Here is a 16084-nt window from a genome sequence, read left to right as displayed (position 1 = left end):
ACCAAAACTAACCGAATATAACCAAAATTAACCAAATATACAATAACAAAAATACAAAAAAGGGAAAAATATGGATTCAATTTTACAAAATAGTATTTAACTTTGTAAATTCAAAATAATAACATTTACATATATTGATTATTTAAAATATTTAATTGTTTTGAATCTAGAAATAATTTATATTTTAAGTTTATTTTATAGTTTTGCATAATATTAAGTATATAATATTTGATATCTTCTAGGTTTTCGGATATTTCGGTTAACCATTTAATTGTCGGTTCGGTTCGGTTCGGTTTCGGTTAGTTTGGATATAGATTTTTACTAACCATTCGGGTATTTGAAGAATTTCGGTTCGGTTCGGTTTGGTTTTTTTCGGTTCGGTTTCGGTCGGTTATTTGGTTATCGGTTATTTTGCCCAGCCCTAATTATAGCATATAGTATAACATATTCTCATAAGTTATATCGGTTAGTTTCAAAGATTAAAATCATAAATGTGAACTATTTTCATCAGCTTATAAAAAGAAGACTTACTTTTAACTACAGTAGTAGAGGCTTTTTGGGAAAAAAAGGTAACAGCATGTGTCGGTAAAACAGTAAATCGTCGGCAACTTGGCATTTTCAGACGATGTATTCTTTTCTTTTTACAAAAGTGTATTTTCTAATTTACCCTTTTTTTACATCGGGCTATTCATGTTCATGCACCCAATGGTATGGGCTAAATTTGTCTATACACAAAAAAAATATCGTTTCTATCTCCGACGCTCGCCGTGTTTATCAGAGTTTCATGTGAAAACCCAAAGGAACCAAAAAAATTAAGTGTTAAAGAGTCTTCTAGAAAAGGGTCCCCATGAGGTATTGAGGTGGGGTGGTGGACTCTGTTACTCAGAAATTGAGATTTCTTTGTAAAACTCAAAATTTGGCGCTTTTAAGTTTCCTTTTTGTAAAATTCGCTTTTACAAAAGATTTGCCTTTAGCGTTTTCTCTTTGTTTTCTAGAGTACGATAGTGATGTGTAGTGTAGCCAGTAGCCGTGTAGGTAAATACTTAAGGTATATTGAATAGGCTGTTCTAGGAGATCGCATCGAAATCAGCTCAAATTCGCGACTTTTCAATCAGTATTTTTTTCAAATCTATGTCTTGAAGCTTTAATTCTGATCGATTTTGGGCCAAGGGTTTGCATAAAGCTGTAATCTTTCTGCTTTTAATTGAACGTTTGATGAAATAAGAATCAATAGATATGAACAATGGTAATGGTTATCTAGAACAGGAGTTGTTTACTTCTCTGGGTGATTTTGCTTTCAGTGTTCTTCGTGTATTTAACGTTGAAAGAGGAAAAGTTGCAGAGGCAAATGCTATGTATTGTTTCTGCATTATTTGCCCCAATCTCCTTTTAGCGTTAAAAATGCATAAATATTTTTAGGTGTGTGAGAACGGAGATTATGGAATGTTTTTTTTGGTTTGTCCTCCTGTTGTAGAGTGTCAAGTGGTTTTCATATTGACGTCAGTCATATAATACGTTTTGCTCGCAATTGGATCAATGTGGAGATAACAGTTTTCATTTCCCCCCTTAGTTTTAATCAGCTCAAGCTTGTCACTATCTTTGCTTGTTTGATCTTATAGAGTTGGATACCTTATTCTATCCTGAAAGCTAAATCATGGCACAGTGTTTTTTTCGTAGGATTTTTTTTGTGGTAAGTGTTCATAAGGAACACATGAGAGTTCATCAACTGTATGCATATGATCAGCTGTTTTGAATACTTTTATCTGTTTTGCATACTTCCATTCAAGTGTATCAATTAATCAAATATAACGAAGTAAAGAGACCAAAGGGCAAAGGTTGGGTCATAAGCAGACATTTCAACCTTCTGTCATCCTCTTATTTGCTGGTATTGGTTGGATGTTTTAGCGAATATCGGCTTAATTGCCAAACAGTGAATGGTGCTTATCATGCTTCTGAGCTGCATACTCTAGGTGAAGTTATTAGACATAAAGGGGAATGAAAGGGAAGATGCTTCTATATTTCTTTCTTGAAGATATTATTCAGTTCAATGGTATTGGGGATACTTGTGCTAATAAGGAGGAGATCTAATGCCTCTCCAGTGCTGAAACAAATACTTCATGGCTGTGGAAATGTTTGAAGTTATAATGGGCATAAGAGATTTACATAGCTCTGCAGTGGTGTTGAGAGTAGGCTACAAATTAACTACTCATGAAGTGCCAGCCTGCTTACTTGTAAGTACTTTATTCTTTGATTGTTACTCCATCAATTTACTTTAGTCTAATTTTCATGTTACAAGGGATTTCTGATTTCTCAAGATATTTTGAAGGAAGACGATTGAATTATGTCCTAGTCAAAACCATTAGTTAACCATAACAGAGTTATGAAAACTTAAAGAAAAAACCAAAGTAGAAAGTTTCAATGAATATACCAGAAGACTTACTAGTAGCTGAAAATAAAGATGGAGTCTTCAAGGCAAGTTCTTTGAAACTTCAAGAGCCAACTCATCATTGACCGAACGAATCTTAAACCATCAACATCAAAAATCTTGTTATTTATTTATGGAGAACATAAAATGTCAACATAAAATTTTTGGTTTTTTTGGCTACATTAAAGTTTTGTTCGACCATGAAAAGTCAATGTTGTCTCGTAGTACTTTATCTTGAGGATATTTCTGATCATTACTTTATGACATTCCTTGAATAATTGAATTCCTTCCTTGTTTTGTTAATCTCACTGTGATACTCTCTCTTATGGATTGTCTGGGGTCAACCTTGGGTACTATCTTGGCTGAGATAGGGCGTGGTCTGTGCAGGTCAACTTATTCTCGGGCCATTGATACCATCCGGTTCAAGACAAACATCAATGCTTTGAAAAATGCGCTCAATGGCCTTATGGAAGTTCAGAACAAAGTGAATAAAGACCTCAAAACATTAGAAATCAAAGGGAAATCTTTGCATGTGCAACTGAGGAGATGGCTAAGAGATGTGGAAGAGATTGTCTCAGAAGCAAATTCAATGCAGGAAAAGCGTGTTTCATGTGCTCCGTTCTTAAAATGCAGGCTGAGCAAAAAACTTGTGGTAATTCTTGAGAAAGTCAGGAGACTTGAAAAGCAAGGGGTAGAGCTTCTCGACATATTCTCTGTGGAAGGTAAATCTGAACTAGTTGAAAAAATTCTTGGACCCTCGATTCCTGATCAAACAATAGCATCAGAGATGTTAGACAAAATTCTAAGCTGTTTAATGAGCGATAAGGTTCAGAAGATTGGTGTTTGGGGTATGGGTGGAGTCGGGAAAACGACAATAGTCAGAGAACTGAACAATAAGCTATGGAAAGAGGCTGCTACACAGCCTTTTGGTATGGTGATATGGGCTACAGTTTCCAAAGAGTTTGAAGTGGGAAGGGTCCAGAAGCAAATCGCCGAGAGGTTGGATATAGAAATCAAATTGGGTGAAAACGAGGAGAAACTAGCGAGACGGATTTATGGAAGGCTTGAGAAAGTAAGTAGCTTTCTTCTCATTCTTGATGATGTCTGGAAACCCATTGATTTAGACCAGTTGGGGATTCCAAAAACAGATGAACACATCTGTTCAAAGATTGTGTTGACTTCAAGATTTTTAGAGGTTTGCCAGAGTATAAAAACGGATATTGACTTCAGAGTGGATTGCTTATGTGAAGAAGAAGCCTGGGAATTGTTTTGTCAAAACGCTGGAGAAGTTACCAGATCAGAACGTGTTAGACCCATCGCAAAAAAAGTTTCTCGGGAATGTGGTGGGTTGCCTTTGGCTATCATCACAGTTGGAATGGCTATGCGGGGGAAGAAGGTGGTCAAGCTGTGGAAACATGCCCTTAAGGAACTCAAGAGTTCGGTGCCTTATGTCAAGAGTATTGAAGAAAAGATCTACCAGCCTTTAAAATTGAGCTACGACTTGCTCGAGCCAAAGATGAAATCTTGCCTCCTCTTTTGTGCCTTATTTCCAGAGGATTACTCAATTGAAGTAGCTGATCTTGTAAGGTGCTGGATTGCCGAAGGGTTTATAGATGAAACACAAAACCATGGGTATTTAATGAATCAAGGAATTACTTTGGTTGAAAGTCTGAAAGACTCTTGCTTGCTAGAAGAGGGTGTTCGTGATGACACAGTTAAAATGCATGATGTGGTTCGTGATTTTGCGATATGGGTCATGTCTTCCTCGCAAGATGATAGTCATTCTCTTGTCATGTCTGGAATAGGCTTGCGAGAGTTTCCACAAGAGAAGTTTGTTCCTTCTATCCGAAGGGTTTCTTTGATGAACAATAAACTTAAACGGCTCCCGGATAAGGTGGTTGAGTGTGTTGAACTCTCGGCATTACTGTTACAAGGAAACTTTCACCTTGAGGAATTACCAGCAGGGTTCTTGCCATCTTTTCCAGCACTTCGGATTCTGAATCTAAGTGGGACACGCATAAGATCATTACCTCTCTCCCTCAGCAAGCTTCATGAGCTTCGGTCTCTCATCTTGAAAGACTGCTACTACCTTGAAGAAGTTCCTTCCCTTGAAGGCCTTACCAAAATTCAAGTTCTGGATCTCTGTGCCACCCCTATTAGGGATTCGCCAAGAGGATTGGAAACTTTGAACAGCTTGAGACTACTTGACCTCTCCCGAACACATCACCTCGAAAGCATACCAGCGGGAATCATCCCACAGTTATCAAGTTTAGAGGTTCTAGACATGACGCTTAGTCATTTCCACTGGGGCGTTCAAGGACAAACTCAGGAAGGTCAAGCAACACTTGAAGAGATTGCGTGTCTCCATCGTTTATCGGTTCTCTCCATCAGGGTCGTATGTGTTCCACCTCTTTCCCCTGAATACAATTCTTGGATAGAAAGGTTGAAGAAATTCCAGTTGTTTATTGGCCCAACAGCAAACTCCTTACCTAGTAGACATGACAAGAGGAGAGTAACAATAAGTAGTCTCAATGTTTCAGAGGCATTCATAGGGTGGTTGCTAGCAAATACAACCTCCCTAGTGATGAACCATTGTTGGGGTCTCAATGAGATGCTGGAGAACTTGGTAATTGATAGCACAAATAGCTTCAACGTTTTGAGGTCTCTAACGGTTGAAGGTTTTGGTGGAAGTATAAGGCCTGCTGGTGGATGTGTAGCGCAGCTGGATCTTTTACCTAACCTCGAAGAACTTCATCTGCGTCGTGTGAATCTAGAAACCATTAGAGAGCTCGTGGGTCATCTGGGGTTGAGATTTCAGACACTGAAACATTTAGAGGTCAGCAGATGTAGCCGGCTCAAATGCCTTCTCTCATTAGGGAACTTCATCTGTTTCTTGCCCAACCTACTAGAGATACATGTTAGTTTTTGTGATAGGCTTGAGGAGCTATTTGACTATTCTCCAGGAGAAGTTCCAGCCTCCACTGAACCTGTGGTACCTGCCCTGCGTGTCATAAAGCTGATGAATCTTCCGCGGCTGAGGAGAGTATGTAGCCAAGAAGAATCATGGGTAAGCTTAGAACATGTGGAGGTGATAAGATGCAATCGTCTCATGAATCTACCCATTACGTCAAACAACGCCCATAGAGTCAAAGAAGTAAGAGGGGAAACACACTGGTGGAACAACTTAATTTGGGACGATAACACTACAAGAGAAACCCTTCAACCTCGTTTCTTACCAGCTGATGGAAATAAACTAAAGAACTCTCTCGGAATCTCTTGTTAGCAGATCAATTAATCAAAATCTCATGGCCAGTTGAAGAGCTTTTGTAGCTACAATTTAATCATGGACTTGCGGAAGCTTAAATGGATAATAGTTAGCTAAAGCTTTCTCCAGTTGTCCAAAGAATGTAACTTCATTTATGTGTCATGAAACCGGTTGCTACAGTAATATATATTCAGCCTCTGTTTTAAGAACACATTTTTTTAATATATTCACACAAAGTGAAACAATTTATCCTTACAACTAGTACAAACCACAGAGCTTCCATTGCTGAGCTGAGTAACAACTAACAACAACAAATATGAAAAGAAGAAAATTAAACAGTCCTAAGCATTAACTGATATAAACCAATTTCCAGATATTACATGTCTTTCGTCGTAATAGAACTATCTAATCTTCCTCGGTAGGCTTGGAAGGACCAGACTTCTTGGGGAGAAGGAGATTGTGGATGTTAGGCATAACTCCTCCGTTGGCAATAGTCACGTCTCCAAGTAGTTTACTTAGTTCCTCGTCGTTCCTCACAGCTAACTGAATGTGTCGTGGAACTATACGTGTCTTCTTGTTGTCTCTCGCTGCGTTCCCAGCTAGCTCAAGTACCTTCAAACAAAATAACGCACACTAAAGCTCAATTGCTCGTAACCATTTTTCAAAAATTGAAAAGCATAGATTTAATTAACAACAACAACAACACAGATCTGCTAGGAAACTTAAATCAGAATTTTCGAATTCGCAATCAATTGACAAAATCAGAAGGAATAATTTAAAAAAAAAAAAAATTGAAACGGCGATGAAATAGATGAGAATGATTTGATTACCTCAGCGGCGAGGTATTCAAGAACGGCGGCGAGATAGACCGGAGCTCCGGCACCAACACGCTCGGCGTATTTCCCGGCCTTTAAGAATCGAGCGATACGACCCACAGGGAATTGAAGTCCAGCCTTGCTACTACGAGATGTCGACTTCTTCGCCGCACCAGATCCTAGTGTTTTTCCCCTACCCACCATTTCTACAGCTCAAGAAGAANAAAAAAAAAAAAAAAAAAAAAAAAAAAAAAAAAAGAGTAACGAACCAAAGCGTACTTGAGAAACTTCGTTACAGCGGAACGCGCCATGAGTATTATTAATGGAATGGTGGAAGAAAGTATCAGTTGACCAATGAAATCACACCGCATGGATCGATGACTCTGACCGTTAGATTTGTTTTAAGTTTAACGGACACGATGTGACTTTTCATTCTCCCACCCACCGCTTGGTCATTTTTTATTGGTCCTCCGATAATTTCAATGGATTGATCTACTTATATGGGCTTTTTAAAAATGAAAGCCCTCTTTTCTAGTTTCACATCATTCGGCCCAAACACTTTTTCCTTTCCTTTTAACTAGTGAGGGAGCGAGTTTCAAATTATACGATTAGTATAGACTATAAGACTAAGAGTACACGATAAAAAGAATTACAACTGTCAATAGATTTCAGAATCAAGCTATGATTTTTTTTTTTTTTTGTAATCTCTCCGGATATCATATGGAATAACAAAGAAAGTGAAAGCAATAGAGACATCAGACATTCTAAAAAGTGTGTGTATGTCATGAAACGTTGTGGGATGGTGTTATGATGTTACCAACCTTTCATACAAAGGAATGGTGGATCACACGTTGATGTTCTTTAGTGTAGAATGTGGAAATATCTTTTAATGCTTTCAAATCACAACATTATATCATAATTGGTTTGATGACTGACCCCAAAGAAAAAAACTCATTTAAGAGAAGGAAAAAGTAATTGGAAATTTATGAAAACAGACAACTTTTTAGATTTAATGTAGAATTGATACATTCTTTATGCAAAATACTAACCACTATTTTTATGTAAGATAACTAAAACCTGTACACTAGCCTAGCTATAAACCCCAAATGAGATTCTTTAACTACAAAAGCTTTTTAGATTGTAACTTAAATTTGGACTTTGGAGGCAGAGTAGTCAACTCAAGGAGAATACAAGATACGTTTATATAAAACTATAATGCGATTCATTGATATACAGAATCTTCTGCCCGCATTGAAGAAATGTCAATGAAAATATCTCTCAATAATACGTACTTGGTCTCTAAGCCAGTTAAATTTTTATTTTGTACTTGTTGGTATTGAGACAAATCAATACTTGCAATCTTTTTCTGTTTCTTGACTGGAATGGTTGTTCGAAGGACAAACACATATAGTGGAAGTATCTACTGGTCCGACAGTACGTGAAGATTTAAATAGTTTAAATACAATACAAAACCGCAAAACTATGCAACCTATTGGAAGTATTAGATTTGGGAAATGGGAAATGTGAGATTATACAATACGCGTATTTTTTAGTCAGTAGACACTAGACAACCAAATCATACTGTGGCCTCGTGAGTCAAATAGTGTCCCATAGATAGGTAAGTTACATGAGTACGATACTTGTTGTCTTTCACGTATCAAACAAAAAAGTATATTAGAGGTAAATAGAATCACCATTAATCCGATTTCACACTATTTGTTCCATCCTTTTTACGTTAACCTCATTTACTTCCGACCTTTATTCCGCTTTGGTTTGTACTTTTGCGTTGTGCTGTCCATATTCACGACTCTTAAAGTCTTAATATAACTAAACCAACCATCAAACCATGTATCAATACATATGAGTTCAACAACGACGAAGAAAACAAATATTATTGGGACTCTAAAACATAGTTTTTTGGGAGTTATTTTCTTGTTTTCATATTGTATTTATTTTCTCTGTTTGTTTCCCCTCCTTTACTATCTCTCTCTCCCTCAATTTGAAAAATTAGAAACTCTCAAACATTCATTTCAAATTTTGCTTTTTTAAGGTCACGTTTATTGTTTTTGCTTCTCGTTCTCATTGTCATTTCAAGGGAGAACAGGATAGGAAAAAAAAATGGAAGCTTCAAGCACAAGAAGGGAGAAGACGAAGAAGAAGAATAAGACCGAGAGAGAAAACACCGACACTCAAAACAAGAAGAAGAAGCTGCCTAGTGTTTGGTTCTCACTCAAGAAGTCTCTCCCTTGCAAATCTGATTCTTCCGATGTCCACAACCCTAGATCCAAGAAAGAGCTAGCTACAATCTCAACCAAGAGAACAACCACCTCCTCCTCATGCGGCGTCGGTGGACGGTCCGGTTGTTCGAGATCCATAGCCAATCTCAAAGACGTAATCAATGGAAGCAAACAACAGTTAGAGAAGCCACCTTGCTCTAGCCCTCGTTCTATCGGAAGCAGCGAGTTTCTCAATCCCATTACTCACGATGTAATCTTTAGCAACTCAACCTGCGAGCTCAAGATCACCGGAGCAACAGAACTCGTAGGGACTCTAAGGCCAGGAACGCCGGTGAATTACTCTTCTTCACGACGGAACCAAGCTTCGAGAAAAGCTTCTTCAACAGCTGTTTCAGATAGAGACAGGGAAGGATTAGGGTTTCACCAACAGAGCAGAAGGGAGAGAGACTCCTCCATTAACGGAGACAATTCCTCTGTTTCTTGCCATAAATGCGGCGACAAGTTTACCAAAATCGAAGCTGCCGAAGCTCACCATCTCTCCAAACACGCCGGTAAAAATACTAATCAATCACATTGCTCCCCAAAGTTTCTTACTTTATTAGCAAAGTTCGTAACTTTTTCATCTTTGAATTTCAAAGTTTCATACTTTTTTAGCAAAGTTTGTAACTTTCATCTTAGAATTTCACAATTAGGTTACAGAGTTTCTTAAATTTTATCCCAAACTTACAGTGACTGAGCTAATGGAAGGAGACTCGTCGAGGAAGATAGTGGAGATAATATGCAGAACAAGCTGGTTAAAAACAGAGCATCACGGCGGACGAATCGATAGGATCTTGAAAGTGCACAATATGCAAAAGACCTTAGCAAGATTCGAGGAATACAGAGACACGGTGAAGATCAGAGCGAGCAAGCTACAAAAGAAACACCCGAGATGTATCGCTGACGGAAACGAGCTGCTCAGGTTCCACGGCACCGCCGTCGCGTGTGCTTTAGGGATTAACGGGTCGACGAGTCTGTGTTCGTCGGAGAAGTGCTGTGTTTGCCGGATTATAAGGAACGGGTTCTCGTCGAAACGGGAGATGAACAATGGTGTTGGGGTTTTTACGGCGTCGACGAGCGAGAGAGCGTTTGAGTCGATTGTGGTCGGAGATAATGGTGGTGGTGGTGATAGGAAGGCGTTGATTGTGTGTCGTGTAATCGCCGGGAGGGTTCATAGGCCGGTGGAGAATTTAGAGGAGATGAGTAGTGGGTCGTTGTTGAATGGGTTTGATTCTTTGGCTGGGAAGGTTGGGTTGTATACACATGTTGAGGAGCTTTATTTGCTCAATTCTCGAGCTTTGCTTCCTTGTTTTGTGCTAATTTGCAAACCTTAGTTATCTTATCAAATCTTTTGATGAAATTAATGGCAAGTTTTGGTTCATTAGTTTTATTTCAATTTGGAACTGTAGATGGGTTTAAGCAGGTTTTTTTGGCTACTTTAAGTGGAAGACAGAATTCATATTTTATGATTGGTATGGGATTGTTTTACTTTATTAAGTAATTTGGCTATAGTATTATTCAAGTGAAGTAGGGGATGGGGGTAGTTGCACAAAATAGAAAAGAATGGAGGTTGAAGAGCGTCAGAAATAGGCTTTGTTTCAGTGTGGTGGATATTGATTGGTAAATGCTAAAGTAGTTAAGACAATAACTGGTAAACCATATGTCCATATACGATGAAAAGTCTTGAGGAAGAGATAAATTGATAATTATGGCCATGAATGGCTGCTGGTTTTTTATTGGTTTTTAGATTTTGGTTTTTGGATTTTGGATTTTGGATTTTGATTTTTTAAGTTTTTGATTTTTGCCGTAGATTTTAGTTTGCAAAATCTTGAATGGTAACTTAATTAGTTTTTGGTTTTTATGTATAATAATTATTTTAAAAATAGTAAAATAAAGATTATAAATGTGGAAACCCACAAAATGTGGTTTTTAGATTTTATGAAGGAAATTCAAAAATCCTCCAAAAACTGGTTTTCCTAAATTTTAGGAAATCTATTTTTTCATAATCGTGAATGGCTTCAAAAGTGGATTTTGTAGAATCTAAAGCCAAAAACCACTGCAAAATCAGGTGCCATTCAAGGCCTATGCTTTTTGCCTACTTGGTGTAAGACATTTTGTACCTAATGAACTCTAATAAATGAATATGGAATTAGCGGGTACAGCTGATATTTTGATAGTGCCATGGGTTTAAAAGCTAAAAACCTCTCTTCAACTAATAGGTGATATATATAGTTCATAATATGTAAAGAATCTAGTTTTTAATCGAGATTAGAGTTTGTGTTATTGCTGAAACAATTTATTTACCGATGAAAACACAACATAATATTGACCTACTACTCCCAAATAATATGATAAAAGAATCAAAATTTTGAACATATAGAAGAACAAAAAGTTCAAAACTGAAAATTTTGCTTACACCAAAACATGCTATGGTCATGTTTTGTTCCTTACTGAAACATTGAGCGAACAAGAACATAAATCGTAGCTAGTATATAGTTTGCAAATGCATTGAGAATATCTAACTTGCATCAAAAAGTGACTACCTATCTAGAAGTACTAGAACTTACAGTATGAACTATAGTAGGATACTAGGATCCATCATTTCAGAAGTTCAAACGATAATTTAAGACTAGTAAATGTAAACAGTGACAATTAAGAATTTGTTGGGATTGAATACACTTAATTAATAGATTCTAAGAATCACAATAGTCCAATCCAGCAAAAAAAAAGAAGATTATTGTTGTTGATCGCACATTCTCAATGCTTGAGTTTGTGGTTCAAGGTAGGAAACTTAAAACTAATGGAAGCATCAATTGTTTGATGAACAATCTCGTCAACACTGTATTTGTATTCAAACCCCAATTCTCTTAACTTCTTTGAAGAAATTATAGGCTTCATACATCGTCTCTCTTCATCATCTTCATTTTCTCTATAAATCAAGAATAATATATATTTTTTCAAAATCTTTAGTCTAAAACAAAAAGAAGAATTGATGGAAGCATCAAAGATTGTAGAACTTACTTTTGAACTTTACAATACTCCTTAGAGAAGTGATGAACCATCAACTCATGCATATCAATATTGTCAACACAACATATATATCGACCATTAGCTGTTGGTTGCTCCATCAAAAACATATGCGCCCTGCAGATATCTTCAATGTGTACTAAAGCAATCGAACCCATTCTTTTGTTCACAGCTGATAATATTGCAAACAACTTTGAGTCACCTGTTTTGTTATACAATGTATATAAGTCAAAATGGTTAATTAATTAAGCCAAACGCTTTAACTTATATATGATAATGGAAAAAGGTTAATATATATATGCACACACCTGTAACTGGGGACAAGAGAACTTGAACGCTTGATGGGACAGAAGGAGTAAGGAATGGACCTGAAACAGTAGTTGTAATGACTGAAACAAGATCCATTCCTCTCTCTTTTGCATATCTAAATGCTTCTTCCTCTGATACGAGCTTCGATAGTACATAAATCTGTAGCACATACGAAGTTTAAAACCTGTTAATGACGCTGGAACAATGATTAATATGTAAAGAAATTATACTATTGGTTTGTAATAGTATTTTTACCCATCCACTAGCTTGTGTTTTAAGGACATGATCAACATGAGCCTTGCAAGTTTCATCCACGACAGATCTCAACCGTTCATTCTCATCTTTGGCAGTGAGAGTACTGATGGATGATGTGAAGACAACTCTTTTGACCGAGTTTGACTTTAGACAAGAACCTAGTACATTCCGTACGCCTTTAATCGCCGAATCTATGACTTTGCTCTGGACATAACTCTCTACATCATTGCAGCAAAATCCGGTTTGATTCGGTTAAATTGCGATATAAAGGGTTAGATCCGGTATAGGCAAATGTACTTTTTAAAAAATAAAAACGAACGGTGCAACGAAAATATCGTATATACCGAGATTGACGTGATCGGATGAGATATCAAACTCCATGGAAGCGGCGACATGGAAGACGCCGTCACAGCTCTTGACGGCGTCATCGAAGCTTCCGTCATCTTGAAGATCCGCTCGGAACAATCTAAGCCGTTCATTTTCCTTCCATTTGGATATAAAATATTGAGATTTTGCTGTCAAAAAAGAACTGATTAGTGCATATATGTATTTTAAAAGGCTCTGTAGTTAAGGTTCGTTCTTCCTGAGGTTCGATATAAACAAGACACTTTAAAATTTGATTTTGGTAAAACAAGTGGATATATATACCAAGATCTCTGAGAGTGGCATGAACCGTGTAGCCTCTTTCAAGAAGAGACTTAACCAACCAAGAACCGATGTATCCACTTGCACCAGTCACGCAATACGTCTTCGTTTTGCTTTCCTCCATCATCTTCTCTCTTCTCGAAATGCCAAAGTGGGATACAGTGAATAAATTAATTAATGTTTGGCTTGCAACGATAAGTTTTAAAACTATTTTGTCTGTAATATTTTAATGATAGTGTGTTAGCTTGTTTGTTTCCATGGGTTAGTTGTCAATATTTTTCATGTATTTTTGACAATTGGAAAACTACTAGACATCTAACTTTTTAAAAATCTTTTTGGCATATAATTATATTTGGTAAAATTCGATTTTATTGCTACATTGGCGTTATTACACAATCTGATAATCAGAATGCATTTTGAGTGTAAATAAGAGGAGGAGATAAATTTGCGATGCAACATTATTCTATAAGACAGACGAATATAAGACAGACGAAGAAAGAAATTAAATCTTAATAACAGCTAAGAGATAGCTATTGAAATCTACGACTCGTGTGGTTTCTTTTTATCTTTGGCCTCCTTTGAAATTTCTTCCATTTTTATCAAAACCTTCTGATTGTTCCATTTTCAAGTATCTTCTTTATCTTTGGCTCACTGTTGTGTATGTTTTGCCTTCTTCGGTTCTTTCACATCACATGAGAAGGTTTCTAACACATTGTGTAAATGTGCCACTTAAGAGGGCTGGGCTAATCTTATTCGGGCTGGGCCATAAACCGCACTTCTTTATTGTACAAGTTAAAGAAAAGCTCATCTCATAAGTCATTTCACGAATCCTTGTTGTGAGTTTGTGACTCATCATCATTAGCACTACAATTTTTTGTTTCAACCTCAGCATCAATTATACTAATCTTGGTTTAGTCCAGCTACGTTCAAACAATTCTGATTCAAAATTCATTTTCCTCATGTGGGATGGACTTTGACACACATTGATAACCTTTATCATCTTTACATAACACAGTCATACATGCATATATATAAGTAAATGTTCACAAGGTGATGATGAAGTGGTGGGTGGTGTCAGTGACTAAAAAGTAGGAATATTTGGGTCTTACACAGACACAAATCTCGTCATGGGGACACATAAAAAGACCCTTATCTTTTTATACCCACTCATATTACGCAGTACGCACACATAAATCCACAATAACCACCAAACCTATAGTATATTCATTAGTACTAAAGAATCTATGACTGCAACACACACCACGATTCAACAATAAAGGGAATATTATCTTGACAACCCAATTTAGAAAACATTCTTTTTAAAAGAAAATTAAAATGTTCCTTCTTATATACCTTCAATCATCATCGTCTCCTTCCTCCAAGTGATCGCACTAAGTCGACAGCCCAAGAGCTTCTCCCAACATTATATTGGCCCACCCTTTAAAGCTTAAAATCTTTTTACCATATATGATCATAAGAATATTCAACTTAACAACTCGTTTATTGTTGTTCACCTTCGATTTGTTTTCTTGATGAAAGTTCATCTTGAATTTTGCAACCCTCGATGTAGTTATAACTATATAAAGTTATCAACCAAACCAGAGTTTTTGGTGATACGATCCAACTAGTGTTTATTTTACTATAGAAAACGCTCAACTATTTTTCGCATAATTTTATGAATGGTCACCCAATAACAAATTGCTAAAACTTATATGTGCTCAACTTATATGTATAGTAAGTATCTTAGTATCATATAAGTGCTCTTTAGTAGTTGTTGGTTTTTGTTAGGCCAAGGTCCCAATTGTAGCTCATAGTATAGTTTTAAGCTTATGAGATTTCATTTAATATAACAATTGGGTGGTATTGAATAAATTTCACCCGAATAAAAATGAATGAAATAGCAATTAAATAGTCTTTTTTTTTTGTGGGATAATAATCTTCAAAACTGTGATTTCAATGGATATCAAGTTTAGCTACCTTGAAACTTTTTTGTTTTCAGTGGAAGTTAAATGGAATCCAACAACACCGTAACTAACCGAAAATTGGATCATGCAAAATGTAAATAATGAATGAAAGGAAATCATCTAAAAGACACGTATGATCTCATTTCTTTCCTAAGAAGAAAAGTTGCTACAATTGTGCGTTGTTGTGGTTGTGGTTTTCGTTGTGGGTGAAGCGGGTGTTTGCTACGTGCATCAGTGCATGGACCCATCGGTTATGATTATTGGGGACACGAATCAATAATGGGCTTAAAAGTTCTTATGACCTAAGACCCAAGTTCACCTTCTCACTGTTGGATATTAACTTACCTAGATAGATACCCACTTGCCCATTTCAACTTTATCTAGAAAAATAATACTCCCTCTGTTTCAAAATATATGATGTTTTAGTTAAAACACGCAGATTAAGAAATAATTACTTTTAAAAAGTTTAACCAATCATACACAAAACTGCATAATAATAAATTAATCTAAAAGTTGCATAGAAAATTGAAAACATCCTATATTATGAAACAAAAATACTTCTCTAAACATCCTATATTATGAAACGGAGGGAGTACTAATAATCTTAAGTCGTCCAAAATCCTAGGCATGTTCTTGAATCTTGATTAATAATCCCTTCGTTTCAAAATATAAGATGTTTTGAGTAAAGCACGCATATTAAGAAATGATCACTTTCAAAAAGTTTAACCAATCACAAAATAATCTAAAAGTTACATAGAAACTTTAAAACATTCTATATTATGAAACAAAAAAACTTTTCTAATATCCTATATCATAAAACCGAGAGAGTATATGCGTAAGCATCCTCGCAGGAGAAAGAAAGACTTGGACCTGTTCAGTTTTCGTTTCTCAAATATTAATCAAGTAAAGTAGTTTACTACAACTTCGTACAAAAGTGATTGGACATCCTAAATTAATTAACAGAATTGCTACTCGATATGTCCACCGTACATTAGTTAATTTTAGATCAATCGAAATAAAGTAAACAATTATTTGACAGGCGAATTTTGTTTGTTCAGAGTGGCTTTAAAAACTTTCACGATCTGTTTTTTTTTTTTTTTTTT

General features: G+C 36.3%; 4 protein-coding genes across 4 annotated transcripts; 2 read left to right on the top strand and 2 right to left on the bottom strand.

Moving 5' to 3' along the window:
- LOC104730666 (disease resistance protein At4g27190-like) lies at positions 742 to 5877 on the top strand. The gene is made up of 2 exons (XM_010449864.1): positions 742 to 2231; positions 2813 to 5877. Exons 1-2 carry the CDS (start codon positions 2209 to 2211, stop codon positions 5706 to 5708), a joined length of 2919 nt encoding a protein of 972 aa, XP_010448166.1. The 5' UTR covers positions 742 to 2208; the 3' UTR covers positions 5709 to 5877.
- On the bottom strand, positions 5891 to 6765 carry LOC104730665 (probable histone H2A.3). Its single transcript, XM_010449863.2, has 2 exons — positions 6521 to 6765; positions 5891 to 6302 (listed from the first exon to the last, which is right to left on the bottom strand). The coding sequence occupies exons 1-2, from the start codon at positions 6707 to 6709 to the stop codon at positions 6096 to 6098; spliced, it is 396 nt and encodes a 131-aa protein (XP_010448165.1). The 5' UTR covers positions 6710 to 6765; the 3' UTR covers positions 5891 to 6095.
- On the top strand, positions 8486 to 10171 carry LOC104730664. The gene is made up of 2 exons (XM_010449862.1): positions 8486 to 9293; positions 9472 to 10171. Exons 1-2 carry the CDS (start codon positions 8624 to 8626, stop codon positions 10113 to 10115), a joined length of 1314 nt encoding a protein of 437 aa, XP_010448164.1. The 5' UTR covers positions 8486 to 8623; the 3' UTR covers positions 10116 to 10171.
- On the bottom strand, positions 11351 to 13199 carry LOC104730663 (dihydroflavonol 4-reductase-like). Its single transcript, XM_010449861.2, has 6 exons — positions 13021 to 13199; positions 12717 to 12887; positions 12373 to 12590; positions 12117 to 12276; positions 11803 to 12010; positions 11351 to 11710 (listed from the first exon to the last, which is right to left on the bottom strand). Exons 1-6 carry the CDS (start codon positions 13142 to 13144, stop codon positions 11539 to 11541), a joined length of 1053 nt encoding a protein of 350 aa, XP_010448163.1. The 5' UTR covers positions 13145 to 13199; the 3' UTR covers positions 11351 to 11538.

The sequence above is a fragment of the Camelina sativa genome, chromosome 12 (assembly GCF_000633955.1).
Source record: "Camelina sativa cultivar DH55 chromosome 12, Cs, whole genome shotgun sequence".
NCBI lineage: Eukaryota > Viridiplantae > Streptophyta > Magnoliopsida > Brassicales > Brassicaceae > Camelina > Camelina sativa.
This window is presented reverse-complemented; position numbering and strand designations above follow the sequence as displayed.

Excerpts from the sequence above, each read along its gene's own strand:
- LOC104730666 (XM_010449864.1), top strand. The coding sequence starts at position 2,209 with ATGAAGTGCCAGCCTGCTTACTT. Across the intron at positions 2,232-2,812 it reads AAGTGCCAGCCTGCTTACTT|GTCAACTTATTCTCGGGCCA; the intron begins GTAAGTACTTTA and ends TGGTCTGTGCAG.
- LOC104730665 (XM_010449863.2), bottom strand. The coding sequence starts at position 6,709 with ATGGTGGGTAGGGGAAAAACACTAGGATCTGGTGCGGCGAAGAAGTCG. Across the intron at positions 6,303-6,520 it reads TTGAATACCTCGCCGCTGAG|GTACTTGAGCTAGCTGGGAA; the intron begins GTAATCAAATCA and ends TTTTGTTTGAAG.
- LOC104730664 (XM_010449862.1), top strand. The coding sequence starts at position 8,624 with ATGGAAGCTTCAAGCACAAGAAGGGAGAAGACGAAGAAGAAGAATAAG. Across the intron at positions 9,294-9,471 it reads CCATCTCTCCAAACACGCCG|TGACTGAGCTAATGGAAGGA; the intron begins GTAAAAATACTA and ends CCAAACTTACAG.
- LOC104730663 (XM_010449861.2), bottom strand. The coding sequence starts at position 13,144 with ATGATGGAGGAAAGCAAAACGAAGACGTATTGCGTGACTGGTGCAAGT. Across the intron at positions 12,888-13,020 it reads TGCCACTCTCAGAGATCTTG|CAAAATCTCAATATTTTATA; the intron begins GTATATATATCC and ends CTTTTTTGACAG. Across the intron at positions 12,591-12,716 it reads ATCCGATCACGTCAATCTCG|AGAGTTATGTCCAGAGCAAA; the intron begins GTATATACGATA and ends GCAATGATGTAG.